Here is a 19,719-nt window from a genome sequence, read left to right as displayed (position 1 = left end):
CTGTTCAGCCTGGAGAAGAGGAGGCTCCGGGGAGAGCTGAGAGCGGCTCCCAGTGCCCAAAGGGGGCTGCAGGAAAGGTGGGGAGAGACTCTTCAGCAGGGCCTGCTGGGACAGGATGAGGGGTCATGGTTTCAAAATAGAGGGAGGTAGATCCAAGCTTGATATTAGGAAAATAATTTTTCCTTTGAGGGTTGTAGAACACTGTCCCAGGTTGCCCAGAGAGGCGGTGGATGCCCCATCCCTGGAAACATTCCAGGCCAGGTTGGCCGGGGCTGTGAGCAACCTGATGTGGTTGGAGATGTCCCTGCTCCTGGCAGGGGGGTTGGACTGGGTGGCCTTGAAAGGTCCCTTCCCACTCAAACCCTCCTGTGATTCTATGAAATCCTTGGGGTGCATGTATGTTTGTTTGCCTGTGCCCAGGAACAGAACTTTCTGGCACTAGTTGTGGAAAGACATTTAGAAATTTGCAGGTATTTATTAAGATCTCAGTGTTTAGTGTTGAGGTTTACCTGTTGTACTGCCAATACTGATCCTGCACACACAGCTCACTGATGGCCAGATAACTACCTGTGGTTAATAAAAATCAATAAACAGCTTTGACGTTGATATGGTTTAAACTACGGGAACCGATGAGCACCTCCCTGCAAAACATGTTACTGAACTGTTGGAAACACTTCTTAAAATTAATGATTAGTAAAGAAGCAATGCCAGGAGCTGCCCTCGCTAGTACATCTTAACTGTTCAGCTTAGAAGGGATTGCTCTAGCTACTGATACTGATCCCTACAAAAGAAAAAATGGAAGATGAGAAGAAATACATGAAAAAGCTGAAGAGATCATCAACAAACGACAAAACTTAAACATTGTAATGCCCCAGCCACTGAGAGTAAGAAAAGTTCAGCCTGGAAAAAAGGATATATCCTTGCCAGTTTCATTTTCTACCACGACGTCCTCCATAGATTCAAAGTACTGGCTCCAAAGCACTGGTGAAAAGTCACGCTTTCTTCCAGGGCTGGGGGAAAAAGAAAAAATAAAATCAAATCAGTAAGAGGTATGTTAAAAATCTTTCATTTAAGTCGGCATACAGGCGTCATTACGTACATTGAAGAGAATACAGCGGCGTTACACAGCAGTTTGGGACTGGAAGCAAACGACGCATCAGTGAAATTCCCAGACAACATTAGTAATTTTACAGACAGTAAGGAAATCTCCCTTTTTTCCCCCCTAACTCTTGCTCCTATTGAGGATATTACAAAGAGGCACAGGAAAACCAGCGGAGACGCAAAGAGGAGAATATTTCCCTCGCAAAGCGATACCGAGGAAGACCGAACAACGGCAGTTTAGACTACACAGACCTAAGACAAGGGGAAAGAATGAGCACACACTGATACCATCCCAGTACAATCTTCCAGTTTGCAATGACCCACAGATCAGGCGCTTCAGAAGTCAGAGTCAAAAGTCTTTAAACACCTTTGTATTGAATGCTCTCGCTCTAGCCTTAAAGCGAGCCCGAGGCTGCCATGACTGGGAGCACTCCAGTGCCCGCAGCGCAGGAAGCCATCCTAAATTCATGACTCAGCCCGTGAATCACTATTAAAATAAGAATATGTCCCTCTCAGGAGTCACCTTGACACCACAGCATGGAAAAGCAGAGCACCAGCCACTTACTGAAGGTTACTACTAGTTTACCACGTACTCCTTGTCGTGACAGTACAACTTCCCTGCAAATCTCCTCTAATTTTTGGAAGAAATATCATTCAGAAAGAAAGTCAACCTGCCCCGACGGGCGACTGGCTGGTAGAAAAACTACAGAGAGAACCGAACAGCATGACATAGAGAAGAAACTTAGGAACACTGTTGGGAGCAGAACAAATAAAATTCACCAGGTTTATGTTAACAGCAGCAAGTTTCAATTACAGCTCAAGTTTCCTGGAAAATATCCCACAATAAAAACATTTTGTTGGGAAGGATGCTATCAGGTCCAGCAATGCAAGCAAAAGGTAATGAGTGCAAAAAGCTAAAGTTATTTAAAAAAAAAAAAAAGTAGGATTTTTAAAAGCTGTGTTTTAAGTTAAGGATCATAACAAGACTGCTTAACCAGATTCCACATGAGAATGAACTTCAGCCTCCAGTTTGCTCCAGGCTTTGCACTTATTCCCAGGTTGCTGTAATTCCTTTAGAAGTCAGAATCTATCCATACAGAAACACGGCTCTACTGTCAGAAAAAAAGAGAAAAAAATACCCCAGGAAGGTGAAATTGGGCCAAACCCATTCCAGCCACTGGAGATTTCTGGATGCCTACTTCTGTCCAGCACAAACGAGGGAGCTAGTGCCCAGAAGCAAGATTTCCCTTTCTGCCGCGTCGTTTGCCAAATACTGACGAACGAGCACCGCGCAGGCAAGACAATCGTAACTGTGGACATCAGGGGAAGAGAACGTGCTCTGGAGATGGACTAGAACTATTGTGTTAAAAGAGGACTCGGTGTGATGAAAGATGTGGACACCGGTCCTACCTGCAGAGTGCTTTGTGCCTAGCACCTAAGCCTGCCTGGAGAGGTTTCCTCCTTTTCTACAAGCCGGCATCTTCCTGCCGGCACTCCGCACGTCCGGGGACTAAAACCCAAACAGAGGGAGGAAAGCAAAGCCTGGTTTGCCCAGTAACACATTTCCAAAAGGTGAATCACAGTTGTTATGGACAGAGCGCACGCTCAGCAAGTTCACCGACGACACCCAGCTGTGTGGTGCTGTCGACACGCTGGAGGGGAGGAATCCATCCAGAGGGACCTGGGCAGGCTGGAGAGGGGGGCCTGTGCCAACCTCACGGGGTTCAACCAGGCCAAGGGCCAGGTCCTGCACGTGGGTGGGGGCAATCCCAGCACAAATCCAGGCTGGGGAGGAACGGATGGAGAGCAGCCCTGAGGAGAAGGACTTGGGAGTGCTGGTGGGTGAGAAGCTCAACACGAGCCAGCAACGTGCGCTCACAGCCCAGAAACCAACGGCACCCTGGGCTGCACCCCCACAGCGTGGGCAGCAGGGCGAGGGAGGGGATTCTGCCCCTCTGCTCCGCTCTGGGGAGACCCCCCTGCAGCGCTGCGTCCAGCTCTGGAGCCCCCAACAGCAGAAGGACGTGGAGCTGCTGGAGAGGGTCCAGAGGAGGCCACGCAGATGCTGAGAGGGCTGGAGCAGCTCTGCTGTGAGGCCAGGCTGAGAGAGCTGGGGCTGTTCAGCCTGGAGAAGAGGAGGCTCCGGGGAGAGCTGAGAGCGGCTCCCAGTGCCCAAAGGGGGCTGCAGGAAAGGTGGGGAGAGACTCTTCAGCAGGGCCTGCTGGGACAGGACGAGGGGTGGTGGTTTCAAAATAGAGGGAGGCAGATTCAGATTGGATAGTAGGAAGATTTTTTTACACTGAGGGTGGTGGAGCAGTGTCCCAGGTTTCCCAGAGAGGCAGTGGATGCCCCATCCCTGGAAACATTCCAGGCCAGGTTTGACAGGGCTCTGAGCAACCTGATGTGGTTGGAGATGTCCCTGCTCCTTGCAGGGGGGTTGGGCTGGGTGGCCTCTAAAAGTCCCTTCCAACCCAAACCCTTCTGTGACTCTATAAGCAGCGAGACTCATCTCCTCTTTATAAGGCAGCTAATTTCTGCCGCGGTTTGTTGACAGGTACATGGCAAAGCGCAGCAACAAATTACACCTTACATCAGCTGCTCCTGTAGTACTAACGCCAGCACCTCTGGGAATGCAGTTCCCCTAAATTACTGGGTGAACGCAAAGACCTGTTCTGCAGACACTGTACAAACAAGGGCTCTCAGAGGTACCCAGCTGACAAACCACTTTATTTTTCCCTTCCATCAAAAGGTGCAGCTGTGCCCTCTCCTTGTGTCCCCATTGCTAACAAAAGGCTCCGCGATCGGAATTTTCCTGATGACTCAGTTGATGCCAAAGCTGTTTCTCAGGCTGATATTCACTCAGTAAGGCTAAAAGAGTAGTGCTTAATTTTGGCAGTGCAATAATTAGGCTAGATTGGAGCCCAGGATACAGGATGAGTAACAGCACACCAGTTTAACAGGCTTTTTGCACTTCAGCTCTTTTGGGGGAGGCAATCAGCACAGAATACTAAAATCAAGCATGGGCGTGAGGGGCAAAACACCTCCACAGAAGAAACATCTCCTCTGTTGAAGGAAGTTTCTCCTGAATTCTTGACTTCCTAAAGAAACAGAAAGGAACAAAGCAGCTTTTCAATTTTATAGAAGCAAAACTCCTATTTCTCCTGATATTTCTAGAATATGAAACATAAAACAGCCACCCCCCGAAGGGTCCAAATTCTCCTCTGTGGGTTTCCAGACTTCAGTATTGCTCTTGTCAAATTTCAATTAAACAGAACAAGATGTCACACACCTACGTAAACCCAGAAAATACCCATCTCTCCTCCTGCCTCGGCGTTTTCTCATTCTCTGATTAAAGCACAGCACAGCACGTGCTCTGGAAAGGGTTACGCAGGGAACAGCGTCTGACCTCCAAATTTTCACCGTTCGCAGGACGGGGATCACCGGAGGCTGCATCCTCAGCACGGCGTTGCATTTAGGGAGGACAGTTTCTCAGCTCGTCACGGAAAATAGGAGTCACTTCCAGCCAGAGCTACTTCCACAACATCCCTGACAACGGTGCCACGATTTAACTGGGCTTTGAGGAAAAAAAAGATTACTTCTGTTTGCTTTTAAGCTCACAGTAGGATAACATTTCCCTCTTCTCTACAACAGTAATGACTGTATGCACCCCTATCATATTTCCCTTGCCTGGGCCAGGTATTTTTAAAGCCGAGACTCCTACCATCGATTATCTCCTCGCTGGGAACCCATCCCAGCCCTGATGACGCTCGCTCTCCGTATCATTTCTGGTTCTTTCTGGAGATGGAGAGGACTGCCCACAGTTTGGATGATTTCCTTTCTTTGACTAGGCAGGATGTGCAGCTAGCGACACAAATTTCATCACGACGCACTTTAGCGCGGTGAGATTTTTCCACAGCACATGAAGGCTGGTTTTAGATTTGATCATCCTGAGTAATTCCAGGTGATTAGCAAACATCGTCATCCGCCTGGCTGCACCCCTTCCAACACAATCCATAAATCTGGTAAGCAGCAGCAGCAACTCCCTGGAAACCCCCCTGTGGTGCGAGACCAGAAAGTTTGTAAGTGGACTCTTTTACCAGTAACAGAGGTAGACCATGGGGAAATCCTGGAGGAAGTTGCTGATCAACTGTATCACGCCAGATGAAGAGTTTTGGCAAATTAATCCGTTTTTCTGAAAGCAGGGTTACAGTACGGAGAGCCGCTGTTACACGAGGCAAGCGAACGCAGCGGCCCGTTGACGAGCGCAAGGACATCAAACCTGTGTTGCGTAGGAGAAGCATGAATTCACGTGAATCATCACCAGCACAAGTTTGGCATATTTAGACTCAAAATTAATCACAACAAAAGGCAAAGAAATGAATTCCAACGCTACAAGCCCAAGCTGCAACAACGCGAAGTAGCTTGAGCTGTCACTACCGACATCTGGCTCAGGATCCATCACAAACAGCGAAAGCCACGGCACAGTTTCTACCAAGCGGCACAGATTTTTAAGCGTTCAAGATGGCCAGAGGAAATATTAAGCACAGCACTAACCAAGATCAGCTACCGACAGTCAAGCCGTGCAGCAAACGTTCATTAATCCTTCACGGGCGAGAGCAGATGTAGAGGGACTTGTCGTTGTTCCCTTTCTGCCAGATGAAGAGCAGATCTCGAAACTAACAAAGCCAAGTCACACACCCAGGCACAAGGCAAAAAAACCCACATTAACAGGACGAGGTACGCGGTGCCGTGAAGCAAGGTCTCCGGAAAGCCGGTGGTTCGTCGGCCGACTGCGCGCAGCAAAGCGAGAGCACGGTGACCCTGGTCGCGGCGCGATTCTCCGGCAGTTACGGACAATCTCATCTCAGAGCACGGATTATACTGCTACTGCACAAGGCACCGGTGCCACGGTGTCTGGAATACCGTACCTGTGGCTGGATCGATAATTTAAGGACGTAACTCAAGACAATCCAGAGAAGTACAGAAATAATTAAGACTGGAAAACAGGGCATGTAGTGAGAAGATCTGCAGAGCCCGATGTGGTTAAACACAACACCGGGAGCGACGTGGGGCAAGGGGCGGAGGGGGAAAGGGGTAAGCAAAGATAACTTCATCCCAGTTGCTCAGATGGAAGGGGATTTCTAGCTCGTTTTCTCAAGCAGATGTCTTCATGAGCTCAGATAACCTGGGGAACTTGGTATCAGTCTCGAGCCGCTTAGCTTGGCCTGATGCAGCTCCTTCTCCTAGAACTGCAGGCAAACAGAAAAGGTGACCTTCCAGTTACCGAGACCCTGGGAGAACGTAAGTGACCTCTGATTTAACAGTGAGTCCCAAAAAGGGCAGAAAAAACATTGTAGTTTTCCACAAAACACCTGGCGACTGGGCAGCGGCTGATTTTTAGAGAAACATTTATCCGAAGAAAAGAATTGCTAGCTTTGATTTGTTATTTTTCCCAGCGCTGCTTTTTTTAGCGATACATCAACACACACTCAAACTTAGAAACAAGCCCAACAAACAGCAGCTGTGATTTTGCACCTTCCTATGCTGAAGGAGTATTTTGCTGACCAAATGTTTAAACTGACAGAACTAATTACTGCTTTTTAAAGTATCCGGCAGACGGGAACAGGAACGGAACCAACATCGTAACTTTTCTAGAACGATCCCTCAACTCCAAGCCAGCCAGGCGGCATATTAAACCGGGATCACAAAACAAATCCTGGGCACCCTCTGCAGCTAGTTTTATCCTACTGTGCGGTTTGTCCCCTTCATCACGTACGGAGAACGCACACGCACTGCAAGCCATCCCGGAGCAACGGCGGCCCGTGCGGCTCAGCAAATCTCTCGCTCATTTTTAGAGGGGTTTTCTTTCAGGTTTTTTTTTTCCTAAAAAGAAATAGGAAATGGTTGTACCAAGCATTTTCAGAAATTCCTTTTTTTTTTTTCTGACTATATTTAAAGAACATCACGTGCATCAATCAAGATTCTTGCACGTTCTTTGAGCCTGACCAAAGCAAATAAATCATCGCTTATATTTAAGAACTGCCATCGTTGACAAGTTGTATTTAAAAATTCTAAAAATTGACAAGGGCAGTATTTTCAGTTCTGCCTTAAAGATACCAAATAGACAAAATGTTTTGTTATTTAAAAAGATTCAGAGGGAAAAAATTGTAAAAAGGAAGAAATAGTTGCAATTGTCATGATCAAACTACACAGATCAGATCAAATCAAGGCCGTCCAGATAATTAAAAGATCTAGAAGGTCATACATAATTTTATTCACACATTGGAAAAGAGCAGCAAATTCTTCTTCAGTTCCAAATCCCATCCGGATCCTCAACTCTGAATAAGCTAGTTCTGTCAGCAAACGAGTGAAAAACTTAATTAAAAAATAAGACAGCAGGTGCATCAGCTGTTGCAGCCGTCGGGAGCTGCTTCTGTGAGGCTCGGTCTCTTTGCTTCGCTAGTGATTTTGCAAACTCCATTATTTGATTTCCCCAAAAGAACTCTGACCACAAAGTTGGATTTTATTTCCATTTCAAGCAAGCGACTCAAACGAATCACTTTCAACAGGCAGGCAATTTCAAACACAACCTTGGACAGATTTGCTCCTTAAAACAAACGGACATCGAAAAACGAACTTCAGGTTCCTCGCAAGGGCGCGATTTTCACGTCGTCGAAGAGAAGCACCACCTTCCTTTGAAATCAGCTTTCCGGTAACATCACTCAGCCGGACAGTTCTGTGGGAGAGCACTTAACTACCGGCAGGAGAGCGAGGGAACAGCGCAGGCACACGCGAGCGTCTGCGACGGGAGGGGGCTGTGATTTAGGGGCAGCAAGGTAGCAGAAATCAATGCGACGCGCCGTGAAATACGCTGAAATGAGAAGCGTACATCTTGCGCCACGGCGAGAGCCAGACAAAACTACGTTGCAGCAGCCATTTTAACTATTCAGGGGTTCTACTGAAATATTAATACCCGTGTTCCACACAACATCCCTGCCGTTTGCACGTGCACACGTGTCGTTACCTTGACAGACAACCAGAAGCGTGGAAGTCCTCAGTGTAAACAGCAAAAGCTTCTTTGCAAAATGTCAGAATAAACTTGAAAACGATGTTTTAAAGAAAGCCTCCTACCCCTTCACTTGCCTTTCCAGTCAAGGATGACTGAAGTTTGAGAAATCTCCGTGCTGCAGTCAATTATTTTTCTGTTTTCTTACTGCAATATCATTTGCTCCACCTTTTCCTTCTTATGATTTCAAATTTTTTTCAATTTCAACCATTAACAAGTCACATTAACCTGGCTGGCTGATAAAAAAAAAAAAAAAAAGAAGGAACGAAAGAGAGCAGTCAACACGCTACTCAGAGGACCGGTGCAGCCGACGCAAAGCATTTAGCCATGGGAAAAATCAGCTTGCCAGGACTCTTGGATATTAAGTTTAAATCCATTTTAACGGTCCTGCTTCCAATTTAAAGAAATTCCAAGCGTAGAAATAAAACAGATTTATAAACATGAGATGCTTAACACAACAAACAACTTTTCTCAAAGTTTAATTATTTTTGTTCCACTTGTTTTTCTATGTATAATAAACCACATTCTCTTCCAGTGGCCCGACTGTGGAATCTTGCACTTGTTTGTATTGAACCCCAAACCCCAAAAAACCCCCAGTTTTGCTGAGATGTATGAACGACGTTATCATTTACAGACGTAGATGAAATAACCTTCCCAGTTCACAGGTGTGTGAAAGGCTCCGTTTGAAGTTCCACGTCCGGTTTTGGGCACCAGCGTCCGAAAATGAAAACACAGCTTAAGATGAGGAGAGACCGGAGATCGCCGAGGAAAAGGCCGAAGGAACAAAGCGTTGAGTGTACAGAGCCAGCCACGCTCACCTCCCGCGAGCCGCGGCAGCGACCAGGGCCGAGCAAACGACGCAATCGCACAGACAGGCTGACACATTCAATTCCAGGCCGTTCTGGCATTTGGAAAACCTGAGCCACGATGCCTGCTGCACCACTAAAACCAGCATCCGTGACATGTGCTCCCTTTTCGGAGCAACGCTGGAGCTCTCGATGCACCACCCTACCCACCCCATCCTAAAAAACCGCCTCGCCACCCTGCCCGATCGGCCACCCAGCCCCTTTTTCCAACACCACCATAAAAGCAGCTGCAGCACGACAGCTTCGCCTCACCATCGCTTGTACTTCGCTGTCTCCGCATTCCACTTTTCTCTCCTTTTTACGCCTAAGTCGCAAGTATCTCCGGACGCCGCCGCTCTCGTGTCAGAGGCGCAGTGCCTCACACAACAGGAACATCACCCGTAAAGGGATTCACTCGACGTCGGAGCAGCAAACCCAAAAACGCAACGGCCACGCAACTACACCGCGACGATGAACTAGTCCCTGCTGCTTCCAAGGGGAAGGACGGGAGAATCCTGGATTCTCGACTGCAACAGCAGATTTCACATCAGTGCTTTTAGGAAAATGTTTGAAAAGGGGAAAAAAAAAAAAAAAAAAAAAAAAAAAGAGGCTTATAGCATTATAGAGCAATAGGAAACGAACTTCCCTTCGTAATAATAACTTCCCTAGCAGAGAACGTTCAAAGCCCTCTGAAGATCAGCAAGATAGGAGGCATGGTATAAATTACTACCTAGGATTGCTACTAACGAGCACCGCGCGAGCCTATATATCACCAAACTCCAAAACTACCCCGCAGGCGTACATCGTAAAATCAATTTAAAAATCCCTGGAAACGCTCCAGTGTAATTTGTTTGTTTACCTGCGACGAGCGAGTGAAGCAAGAAATATCGCGCAGGTTTTGTCAGCGCCTCATTAAGTTAGTAACTTCACAGCCTTTACTTTTGTCTATTTTTCTAATAAAAATTATTGCGCGGGTAATTTTCAGAAACGGCAATGCCGACGTGGAAAATACATCCCGCAGCACGGCATCGTTTTGCAAGAACACAGTCAATTAGAGGCGCATGGAAAACACACCAGCTCCTTCAGCTTACCAACTCCGCGGTCCCGCAGCAGAGCGCGGGTCACCCTGCGGTGCAGGAAACTGATTTTTGACTTTTTATTTAACGTGGAGACACCTGCCTTCAGGAAATACCCGAGAGAAGTTGACAGCAGCAGCAAGACAAACTGCAAAGTGTTTTTCATCCTGTTTAAGGCCACGGTGACACCAGCGCTGGGAGTTTTTATATTTGTTGTTGAAGTAGGAATATTTAACCGGACAAGTCGTGTGTCGTGGTGTTCGTTCGCAGTGCCATCAGTGTACGTACACAGAGGATCAGATGAGGTGCTGACAAAAGTTTACAACGCATGAAAACAGTGTAAAGTACATTCAAACTTACACAAAATAACCGCAAGGGGTGGGACTCTTAACTTAAACAGGATAAAACAAGAGGAAGAAACAAAAACTTCATTCTTTCACCTAAAAGAGAAGAAATGTGTGTTTGGCAGACCTCGTACAGCGTGGTTAGCTCTGTTCTGAACAGAGCCAGTAGCACTAAATAACGTGTTTAACATTAAATCTAGCTTCACGCGTACCACGGAACCTTCAGCACGCTCCTGAGAAATACAAGGCCCTTCGCAACACAAGCGGGTGAACCGGCGGTTCAGTGACCTGCTCGCAACCCCGCGGTTCCACGCAACATCAGGAAAGAGAGTCCTCGAGTCCCAGCTCCCAAAATCAGATCCCCAGGAGACAGCAGGCAGCAGTCCTGAGAGAGCACAACCCCCTCTGACAGGCGTTCAAAACAGATACGCCTGTTTCTAGACTAACACCACAAATAAATCCCCTTTAAAGGATGGGAAAACCAGCCCTCTCCCATCCATAAACGCCTAAACAGTTTATTTCGGTCGCGGTGGACTAGACGTCTTTCTCATTATTTCTTTTAGTTTTCTCATTTCACGCACCAAGGCAAAGGAGATTTCCTGTAGGAACTGCAGGGTATTTTTATCCCCCAAACAGAGCACGTCGCATCGTGCAGGAATCGCGCAGCGCGCACCTGGACCGCGCAGAAGCTCGCTCTCGTGCGGAGGCCGGTGCTCCTCCAGAGGACAGACCCCTGGGTTTTTGTCTCAGATTTCGTATTTTTAACAATCAGCTACGTACGAAAAGTCACACCGCCCTGAAAACGACCTTTTGCCTGCATTTAACAAACCCTCTGTGCTTCTGCCACTCTGCTTAAATCCACGCTTCTGCGCAGGGCTGCCGAAGCGTTTTGCGCAGCATCCTGAGGCCAAGTCCCCGCGATTGCTGCCAGCTTCCTTCGCTTTACCCTGCAACTCTGACCTCCCTCCCTACAATCTCACCGTAACCCCGCTGCCAGATCGTCTCGCTCTCCTCTCGCTATAACCAGGTACCTACTTGGAAGACAAGCTTCTCCCTCTCACCTTTGGAGCTGAAACGACTAAATTCCCACCAAAGCCACCCCATTTGCAACCTATTTTCTCCCTCTGACTCACAGCTAAAGAATAAAGCTTTTGCCAAGGTTGTTCCTCTCCAGTCAGTCCTTTTTAGTCGCCATCCGCACGGCTAGACACCGGTCAGTCGTCTCTCACGGTTTCCAAAACATGTTCTCAACTCCTGCTTCAAAGATTTGACACCTGTACCGGACTATCCCAGATTTTCCATCATCTGAAGCACGGATTTAAGACACTCGGTAGAGCTCACCTACTACACAGCTTCACCTCAGTGTCTGCTGCTGAGAAATAACATTTAAACACACCTCTCTCTCACCCCCAACCATGCTTTTACCAACTCTGAGGTACCACCCAGACAAATCACGATGCATTAGACCTTCCCTTCAAACACAGATGGCAAAAAGAGCCGGAGAAAAAGGCTGCTGAAGAGAAATCCCAGCACCAGCACCTTCCCCCAGCACCCAGCACCTCCCTCGTGCAGGAACACCTTTGGCTGCCTCCTCGCCAGGGAGGAAGAAGCCTGGTCCAGACGCTGGTTTCCTGGGATACTGGTGAGCAATCCAGCACCCAGCAGGGCCAGCCAGGGGGGCTTGCTGACCTCCCGTGTCATGTCGCCATCCAGGGAGACCCACCACGCTACTGGCCACCTCCACTGGGCTACCAGCCCCTCACAAAGACCCCCTCACCCAAAACCTCCCAGTAGAGGGCACCTGCTTTTTCTCCCTTTCCATGCCAACTCCTCCAGGGACGAGCAGCCCACCCACGAAGTTCCTCCTCCCACAGCAACCCCCCACCCCAAATACCCCAGCAACAAACACCCCAGCCCCCCAAGGACACCCCCAGCCCCCCAAGGACACCCCCAGCCCCCCAAGGACACAGCACCTCCTTTGTACAGGGCACTCCAAACAGCCCGCACAAGGCTGGCCCCTCTCCCCTCTGCTGCCACCTTCCAGCAAAGGGGACCTCCTGCCCCAAAACTCTCCCGTTATGAACCCCCCTCCCTAAACCCCCTCCAATAACAAGGACCCTCTCCCTAAATCCCCCAATAACGGGCCGCCCCCTTCCTCCAGATCCCTCAATAACGAGCATATCCTCCCTAAACTCCCGAACAACAAGCACTCCCTCCCCCAGACCCCCCAACAACGAGCATCCCCTTCCTAAACCCCCCTATAACGAGCACCTCCTCCCTCCAGACCCCCCAACAACGAGCACCCCCTCCCTAAACCCCCCTATAACAAGCACCCCTTTCTTCCACATCGCTCAATAACGAGCACCTCGTCCCTCCAGACCCCTCAGTGACGAGCGCTCCCCCCTTTCCCCCCCAAAAATACCAGAAAGGCCCGCAGGCCCCCAGCACCGAGCATCCCCCCCAGCACCCAGCATCCCTCCCCCACCGCTGTCAGCCTCTTTCCCCTTCGGCCCCCCTCCCACCTGTACCCGGAGCCACCCCCTCAGCCTCCCCCGGTCCCCTCAGCCGCCCCCGCCTACCCCATGCGCATCTTGGAACCGGACTGGCCGCCGCCACCGGGCAACGGGGGCCGAGGCGGGAGGCGGCCCAGGTGCAGCTGCTTCTCCAGGGCCGACATGACGACGAACGAGGAGTCACCGACGCACAAGGACACACCGCCAACCGACCCCACCCCCCTCCCTTCCCTCCAACGCTCCTCTAAAAAAAAAAAAAAAAAAAAAAAAAAAAAAAAACCGGCCTCGCCGCCCAACCCCCGCTCCGCTCCGCACCGCCCCACCGGAAGCGGCCTTCCCTCCACCCCCACAGCGCCGCCGCGCGGCACCACGGGAATGCACCTCTCATGGCCGTCGCCGGCACCCGTAGCGCCGTCCCGTGGCCTTCTGGGAAATGCAGTCCGCCTCCCCGTGTAGTGCTATGGGGACCGCGGTGCATGATGGAAGTTGTAGTCCGCGGAAGTGCGGCTCGGCGCCCCCTGGGGGTGCGGCCCGTTCCCGCCGAGGCGGCGGTTGCCGGGGCGGCGCGGCCTGAGGGCAGGCGAGGCGGGATGCGGCAGAGGAGGCCCAGGCCGCTGGTCCCGGCGGGTTCCCGGCGGAGGGGAGGTGGGCAGCTCCCGGGCGGGAAGGAAGGAAGGAAGGAAGGGTCGTGGGGTGGCACGGCGGGAGCGGCGGCGGCGGTTTGGGAGCGCTGACACCCCTCATCCCCGCAGGTACCGGCGACGTCCCCGCCGCCACCAGCCTGCCGCCGTTAGTGGAGGGCCCGCTGCGCTGCTTCCTCCGCTGCACCGTCTCCCGGCTCCTATGGACGGCTTCCAAGCCACCCACCACCGCCGCGGTCCTCGTCCGCCTGAGGTGGTGGGGAGAAACCTCCGACGGTACCGTCTTCCAACCCGCCTCCCGGCCCGGGCAACCGGCGGGGAGAACCACCGCCCGCTACCCTGTCCGCTGCGGGCCCAGGCAGTTCGCTGCCTACCTGACAGGTAGAGCCGCTTCGCCCTGGGCAGGGCTGGAGCTGCGGGGAGGGCGGCGAAAGCTGATGAGTTACTTAACCCGCCGAGTCACCCCGGCCCTGTGTTCACTTATGGCTTTTTAGGTCGTTTTCCTGATTTGGGAGGCAGTTGATCTCAGCCTGGAATTGCTGGCATCGGTCTCTCTGGTAGTCAGGTTTAGCGCTCAGGTCTGCAAACTACTGAGGTCTCCCGTGGTCCCTCTGGCTTCAAGATCAGATGGCTTTTAGCGTCATACGTATCACATTAAAGATGTGTTTCAGTGTTCTAAGGGCTTGAAGGATAAAAAGGCACTCAGGATGAGCTTGTACTGTTATTAAGGGACTTAATTTACTGAAAGATCTGCAGGAAATTAATGCAAGCCAGATGTCTAGAGTCTGTCCGTAAAACCTGTGCCTGCTATAGTGACTTACAGGATCACAGAATGGTTTGGGTTGGAAGGGAACTTAAAGCCCATCCAGTTCCAACCCCCCTGCCCTGGGCAGGGACGCCTTCCAGCAGATCAGGTTGCTCAGAGCCCCGGCCAACCTGGCCTGGAATGTTTCCAGGGATGGGGCATCCACCGCCTCTCTGGGCAACCTGGGACAGTGCCCCACCACTCTCACAGTGAAGAATTTCTTCCGTATATCTCATCCAAACCTGCTCTCTTTCAGTTTAAAACTGTTACCCCTTGTCCTATCATAAGCAGTCCTTACGCAGTAATCTTGCATTTGTTTATCGTAATTTATTATCAGTATAACACTGCTTTACCTGCCACCTCATCAGCATAATTTCATGATACAGCTTTATTTTAACCTCTAGCATCTCTGGTTTTTAAACAGAAAAGTTTTAATTGTGACTGTGTTCAGTGAGACTGAAAGGAAGCTGTTCCTAATTTTTGCAGATATGGGGATGCTTGTCCTGGAGATAATGACCAAACCTGACCATCTTCCAGTTGGCAGAGTGCAAATCACCCAGCTGTCCCAGCTCTCCCCCAGCCATCCGATCGACGGGTTTTTCACCGTAGTTTCACCGACATCTGATAAGCTAGGAGAGCTGCAGGTAGTCCTCACATCTTTGTTCTTTTTTTTATAAATTGCATCGCTGTAACACGGCACCCGGTGCCAGAATCGAGCTGTGCTGTCTACGCTGCAGACCTGATCTCTGTCCAAGACGTTTGTGGAGTAAGGTAGCAAACGAAAAATGAATACAGTGTTGACTCTGTTTCATTTAGAAAGATGTGTGGCATTGGTAGTTCAACTTGGTTAAGAAAATCCATGGTCTCTATGCTGAGCGTGAGTTTTAACAGCGGATTTAAAAACAGCTACTCAGTTCTAACACGTCTCCGCAGCCTCGCTGGGATGAAATTGTAGAAGATTTTGAAATCTGGGATTAAGCAGGTGGTGTTTTGTTTTGCAGCCCTGACTCTGGATAATTTCTGCTGCAAGATAGCTGCCTGTGATTTGAAAATGTGGCATGTGAAATAAGTAGTTGAAAATTTGTCAGTTTTAAGATGTTACATGACTGATATAAATATTACTTTGTATGGAGAAGCAACAGTTTTCCATAGCCTGAAAAATAAAGTTGAATAGAGGATGTGTTGTGCTTAATTAAGAAAAGAAGTAAATAACTATTTTCACGTTCTGTCTTTCAGGTCTCGCTGGTTCTGGAACCTCTGCCAGAACGGTATGACACCAGCAGCCCTGTCCCAACCACAGATGCGAGTTTGGGTATGGCTCCCGCTCAGGAAAGCGGCAAGCCCCAGTTTCCTGCTCCATCACCGCAGCCCAGGCAAACACGGGTGACTGTTGCTGACCAAGAGTCCGTCAACGATAGCAGAGACACAACTCCCAGGTATCTTTTTTTCCTTATGACAAAATTCTGGTTTATTTTGCAGTTCATGCACAGTTTTTTAAGCAATGGCTATACACTTGTGAGTTATGGAATACTTGATCTTTTGGAATGTGCGTTTTAGATTAAATCCAGGGCTTTCAGCATTTCAGAGCTCACAGGGACAGTTTCTCATCTGATATAAATTTACATCCTCCGTTGACTTAGTTCAAGCTGTGCTAGTTGACACAAGAGGCGCCACAAATCTTTTCTTTGCAGCTTGAGTCGGTCTCTGATGGCATGAGTGGAGGATGAGGAGTCATTAAAGTAACGTGTCGCATTTCTTTTTGGAGCATGTGCTGAAGGGGAGCAGCTGCAGGATTTGAAGAGGTTTGAATCCCTTTACTGATCCACTTCAGTTGTTACTGAAATAACCTTTCATTTTTCAATAGAGGCAAGGACCATTTGCTCTTTCAAGAGGACTCTGAAAACATCAAGGACGCTTTTTCTGCTTCTCGTCGCCATCAGATTTTACCAGATGAACGTTTGAAAGCGAATCCTTCAAAGCAGCAAGTGTCGTTTCCCGCCAGCACTGATCCCGGAGCACCTGCCAGAACAAACACACGGGTGCTCTCTTTGCATAACCCAGCTACAAAAGACCTGCTGTCAGGTTTGTGTACAATTGGCATCGTCTTTTACCTTTCACAGTACATAGTTCTTGATAATATTTTAGGTGCCGCTATATTATTTCAAACAGAAAATGAGAATACAAAGGTCTTTACTTAAAAACTACTCATTTAGGCTTGTTGGAAGGTGCCACGCGTGTTCAGGTAGATCCTGGGAGGGTTTCTACGCCGTCAACATTTTCAGATGGAAAATTATTTCTTTCCCATCGCCTGCTGGTTAGCGACCCTTTTAGATCACAGCCCGCCTGGACCGGATTCAAATAAGATTCAGAGCAGGGCACATTTCCGTATGTGTTGTCTTTTGAGTTATTTTTTATATTTACAGAGAAGACCTGAGGTTAGACTGCTGTTGAGGCATCCTAAGGTGACAAGCTGCTCTGCCATAAACGAATCCTGCTGCTGTAGCTTAATAATGCCCCTCTGCTGCCTGACAGCCTGCGCAGATGAGTTATTTGCACGGCTGGGAGTGGGAGTCTGACAGAGGATTGCTCTTGCTCGCTCCCAGCTGTGCTGTCTGTTTTATGGTGGACAGCACGCACTTAATCTCCAGTGCGTCAAGATCTCTTTGTAACGGAAGTTTCTTGACTGTAGGTGGCACGTTTATTGTGTTTACACGTTGCTTTTCCGTTGCATTTGAATGCTGAGACTTAATCCTTCTGCTTATTTCTCAGCTCTTTTGGATCAAGGCAATAAACTCCGCGATGCCATGGTTGTTTCTGCGATGAAGTCTAGCCCGGACATGGAGATTGAACTGAAGGAAGTGCCTCCTTTTATAGAGAGAGACGATTTCAAAACAACAGCAAGGTGGGCTTGGAAAGGGGGAAGTGAGATTAAGTTCCAAGCCGTAAATTTTGAGGCCTTATCAGGAAAAACTTTAAACACTGAGATTCGTGTGATGTATTTTAGGATTCTCATTCAAGTAGGAAATTAATTTCTGCTTGTGAATGAAGGCCTAAATTCTGTGAATCGATTTTAACCATCATGTAGTAAGCCTTGATTTAAGTCACTGATTTTGGTTTTGTTTCGCAGTATATTTGTATTTAGCACAGAGTTATTTGATAAGGGAATATTAAATGTTGATAAGGAATAAGAGCAATGTAAGGAAAGTAGCGAGTTCAATGGTACTTCAACACAGAGAACAGGTTTTCAAAGAGACGTGAGTAGTGAATGACATAAATTGAGTACTTTTGTATATTCTAATTTGAATCTCGTGGTGCCAAAATACCCATGTAAATTTGCGTCTCTAACTGTGCTCTCTGCATTAGTAGTCATTGTCTTCTTCCATATGGTCTTTCTAGGCAGATTTAAAAAAAAAAAAAAGTTTTTGTGCCTTTTCGGCTTCAAACTCCAACTTTGTTTAGTGCTAGGCTTAGTAAATATTGTCAATTTAGAAGGACTAAGACAAATGCATGTTATTTACAGGAGAAACTTCAATTCCTTCTGTTTGGAAAAAGATGAATATTGCCTTTTGTTCCACTACAAACCAGGAAATAATGTCGTTGTCTTTGACAGATTTATACACTTCCTGCTTGTCTTTTTCAGGCCCTCTCCTTGCTTGCGGCAGGTGTGCTTAAGCTGCAAAATTGGGCGAACTTTTGCAGCTGGGCTCGATGATCTTAAAGGTCTTTTCTAACCTAAATTGCAAAGGATAAGATTTTGGATGTGACTCGCAGCAGAGCAGGGTTGCGGAAAGTTTTTATGTGTCTAGAGATTAAACTGCAAACTGGAGAAGGCTGCACGTAACCTTGGATTTTTATCCGTGGTGGATTAGTCTTGAATGTGCCTTAATGTCTTTATTTTTCCTTTTACTGCTCTCTGCGCTGCGATCGCTGTTATCCAGGAGCCCAAAAGGCTTGAACTCAAGTTCTGTGCCCGCTCCTGAGGATCCCCGTCTGTTCGCATCTGAAGTTTCAGCTCAGCAATTTGACTTAAACTCTGAAGAGAGAGCAATACAGCTGTTATTGGGCAGGTGAGCGTGGTGCACTGCAAAATTGTCCTGATTTGAGCACTTTATACTGAAAAATGCCTCTTGACTCTTCAAGCTCTCCCCATTTCTGGAAATGTAACCGGTGGATCATACGTGTGAGCGATGGAGGTGTTGTATACCTCAGCTTGCACCCAGCTTGAATGCATGACAACCTGGATAGCTCAAAGTCCCTTGGTGTAAAAGTGCTGTCAGAAGCTGTTGACCACGATCTTTGATAAAATTAAATTATTTAATAGCTGTAACTGTTGTGTCCTAAAATGTTAAGAAGTACATAAAACAAATACAGTGTTTCTTTGAAGAACTTGCAGTCTCTGAACTAAAAACGGAGAGAACCAGTAGTTATTTTTAATCTTTCTCCAAATATTAAATTGACCTTTTTCTCTCGCTTTGTGAGAAGTAATAAGTATCAATAATGCTTAGGCTGTCTTACCCAAATTAGGGGAATGAAGCATACGGTTTCTGTGTCAGATATGATTCGGAAATTCAGTTCATGTGTCTCGAGCCCTGCACTTACTTTTTCCCCGTGGTTTATCGCTGGATGACACTGAAGTGCTTGCAGATCATGAAATTATTTTGAACTCAGAGCAGAGATAGAAAACCCTTAAACCAAACAAAACCCAACTTGCTCCAACTATGTTCTGAAGATACTTGTGTTTACCTACTCAGATAGAGCTTGTATTTATTTTTTATTAAAGTAGACTGTCCTTCAGTATTACTGATATCGTAAAGCATTCCAAAAGTTATAAAGTGCACGTGGATAAATATTACAGGTAGATATTAACAGATACATTTTATGATGAGGCTCGTCAAGCACTGGAAGAGGTTTCCCAAAGAGGTTTTGGAATCTCCAGCTTTGGAGATACTCAGAGTCCAACGGGATGATTTTCTTATTTGCATCCTCTGCCTTTGAGCAGGACTTGGAATGGAAGATTTCCAGAGGTCCAGTGTAGCACAGATCCAGTCAGAATAGACAATGTTGTCAGAATTCATACAACATCGACTGCAGAACTTGCAACACTAAGTTACGTTTCTTTCTCTTGTGTCCGCAGCGCTGATTTCTCTCCTGTGCATTTCTGGGATCGGACAGGTTCCCTTTTGGATTCTCTCTCTCTTGGAAGTGAGGTGTATGACAGTGAACTCAACGATCCCCATTATGACCAGAGTCTGCTGGAGAGTCTTTTTTACACAGCTCCTGTAAGTGGAGAGTAAAAGGAAGGAGCTTAATATGTAGTCCCTAAGATGA

General features: G+C 48.1%; 2 protein-coding genes across 2 annotated transcripts in view; one reads left to right on the top strand and one right to left on the bottom strand.

The window, feature by feature from the left end:
• Positions 1-13,148, bottom strand: part of PPME1 (protein phosphatase methylesterase 1) — a 28,231-nt gene extending 15,083 nt beyond the window's left edge. Inside the window, exons 1-2 of the mRNA XM_086739791.1 lie at positions 13,012-13,148; positions 917-1,010 (exon numbers count right to left, since the gene is read on the bottom strand). Coding sequence (XP_086595917.1) covers positions 917-1,010; positions 13,012-13,109 — 192 coding nt within the window. The 5' untranslated portion in view covers positions 13,110-13,148. The remainder of the gene's footprint in view (positions 1-916; positions 1,011-13,011) is intronic.
• A 342-nt stretch (positions 13,149-13,490) lies between these two features.
• C2CD3 (C2 domain containing 3 centriole elongation regulator) overlaps positions 13,491-19,719 on the top strand; it is a 47,819-nt gene continuing 41,590 nt past the window's right edge. The window contains exons 1-8 of the mRNA XM_086739776.1: positions 13,491-13,590; positions 13,698-13,967; positions 14,878-15,035; positions 15,628-15,827; positions 16,256-16,473; positions 17,161-17,293; positions 18,330-18,458; positions 19,526-19,670. Coding sequence (XP_086595902.1) covers positions 13,536-13,590; positions 13,698-13,967; positions 14,878-15,035; positions 15,628-15,827; positions 16,256-16,473; positions 17,161-17,293; positions 18,330-18,458; positions 19,526-19,670 — 1,308 coding nt within the window. The 5' untranslated portion in view covers positions 13,491-13,535. The remainder of the gene's footprint in view (positions 13,591-13,697; positions 13,968-14,877; positions 15,036-15,627; positions 15,828-16,255; positions 16,474-17,160; positions 17,294-18,329; positions 18,459-19,525; positions 19,671-19,719) is intronic.

Source organism: Chlamydotis macqueenii, chromosome 1 (assembly GCF_036417535.1).
Source record: "Chlamydotis macqueenii isolate bChlMac1 chromosome 1, bChlMac1.mat, whole genome shotgun sequence".
NCBI classification, from domain to species: domain Eukaryota; kingdom Metazoa; phylum Chordata; class Aves; order Otidiformes; family Otididae; genus Chlamydotis; species Chlamydotis macqueenii.
This window is presented reverse-complemented; position numbering and strand designations above follow the sequence as displayed.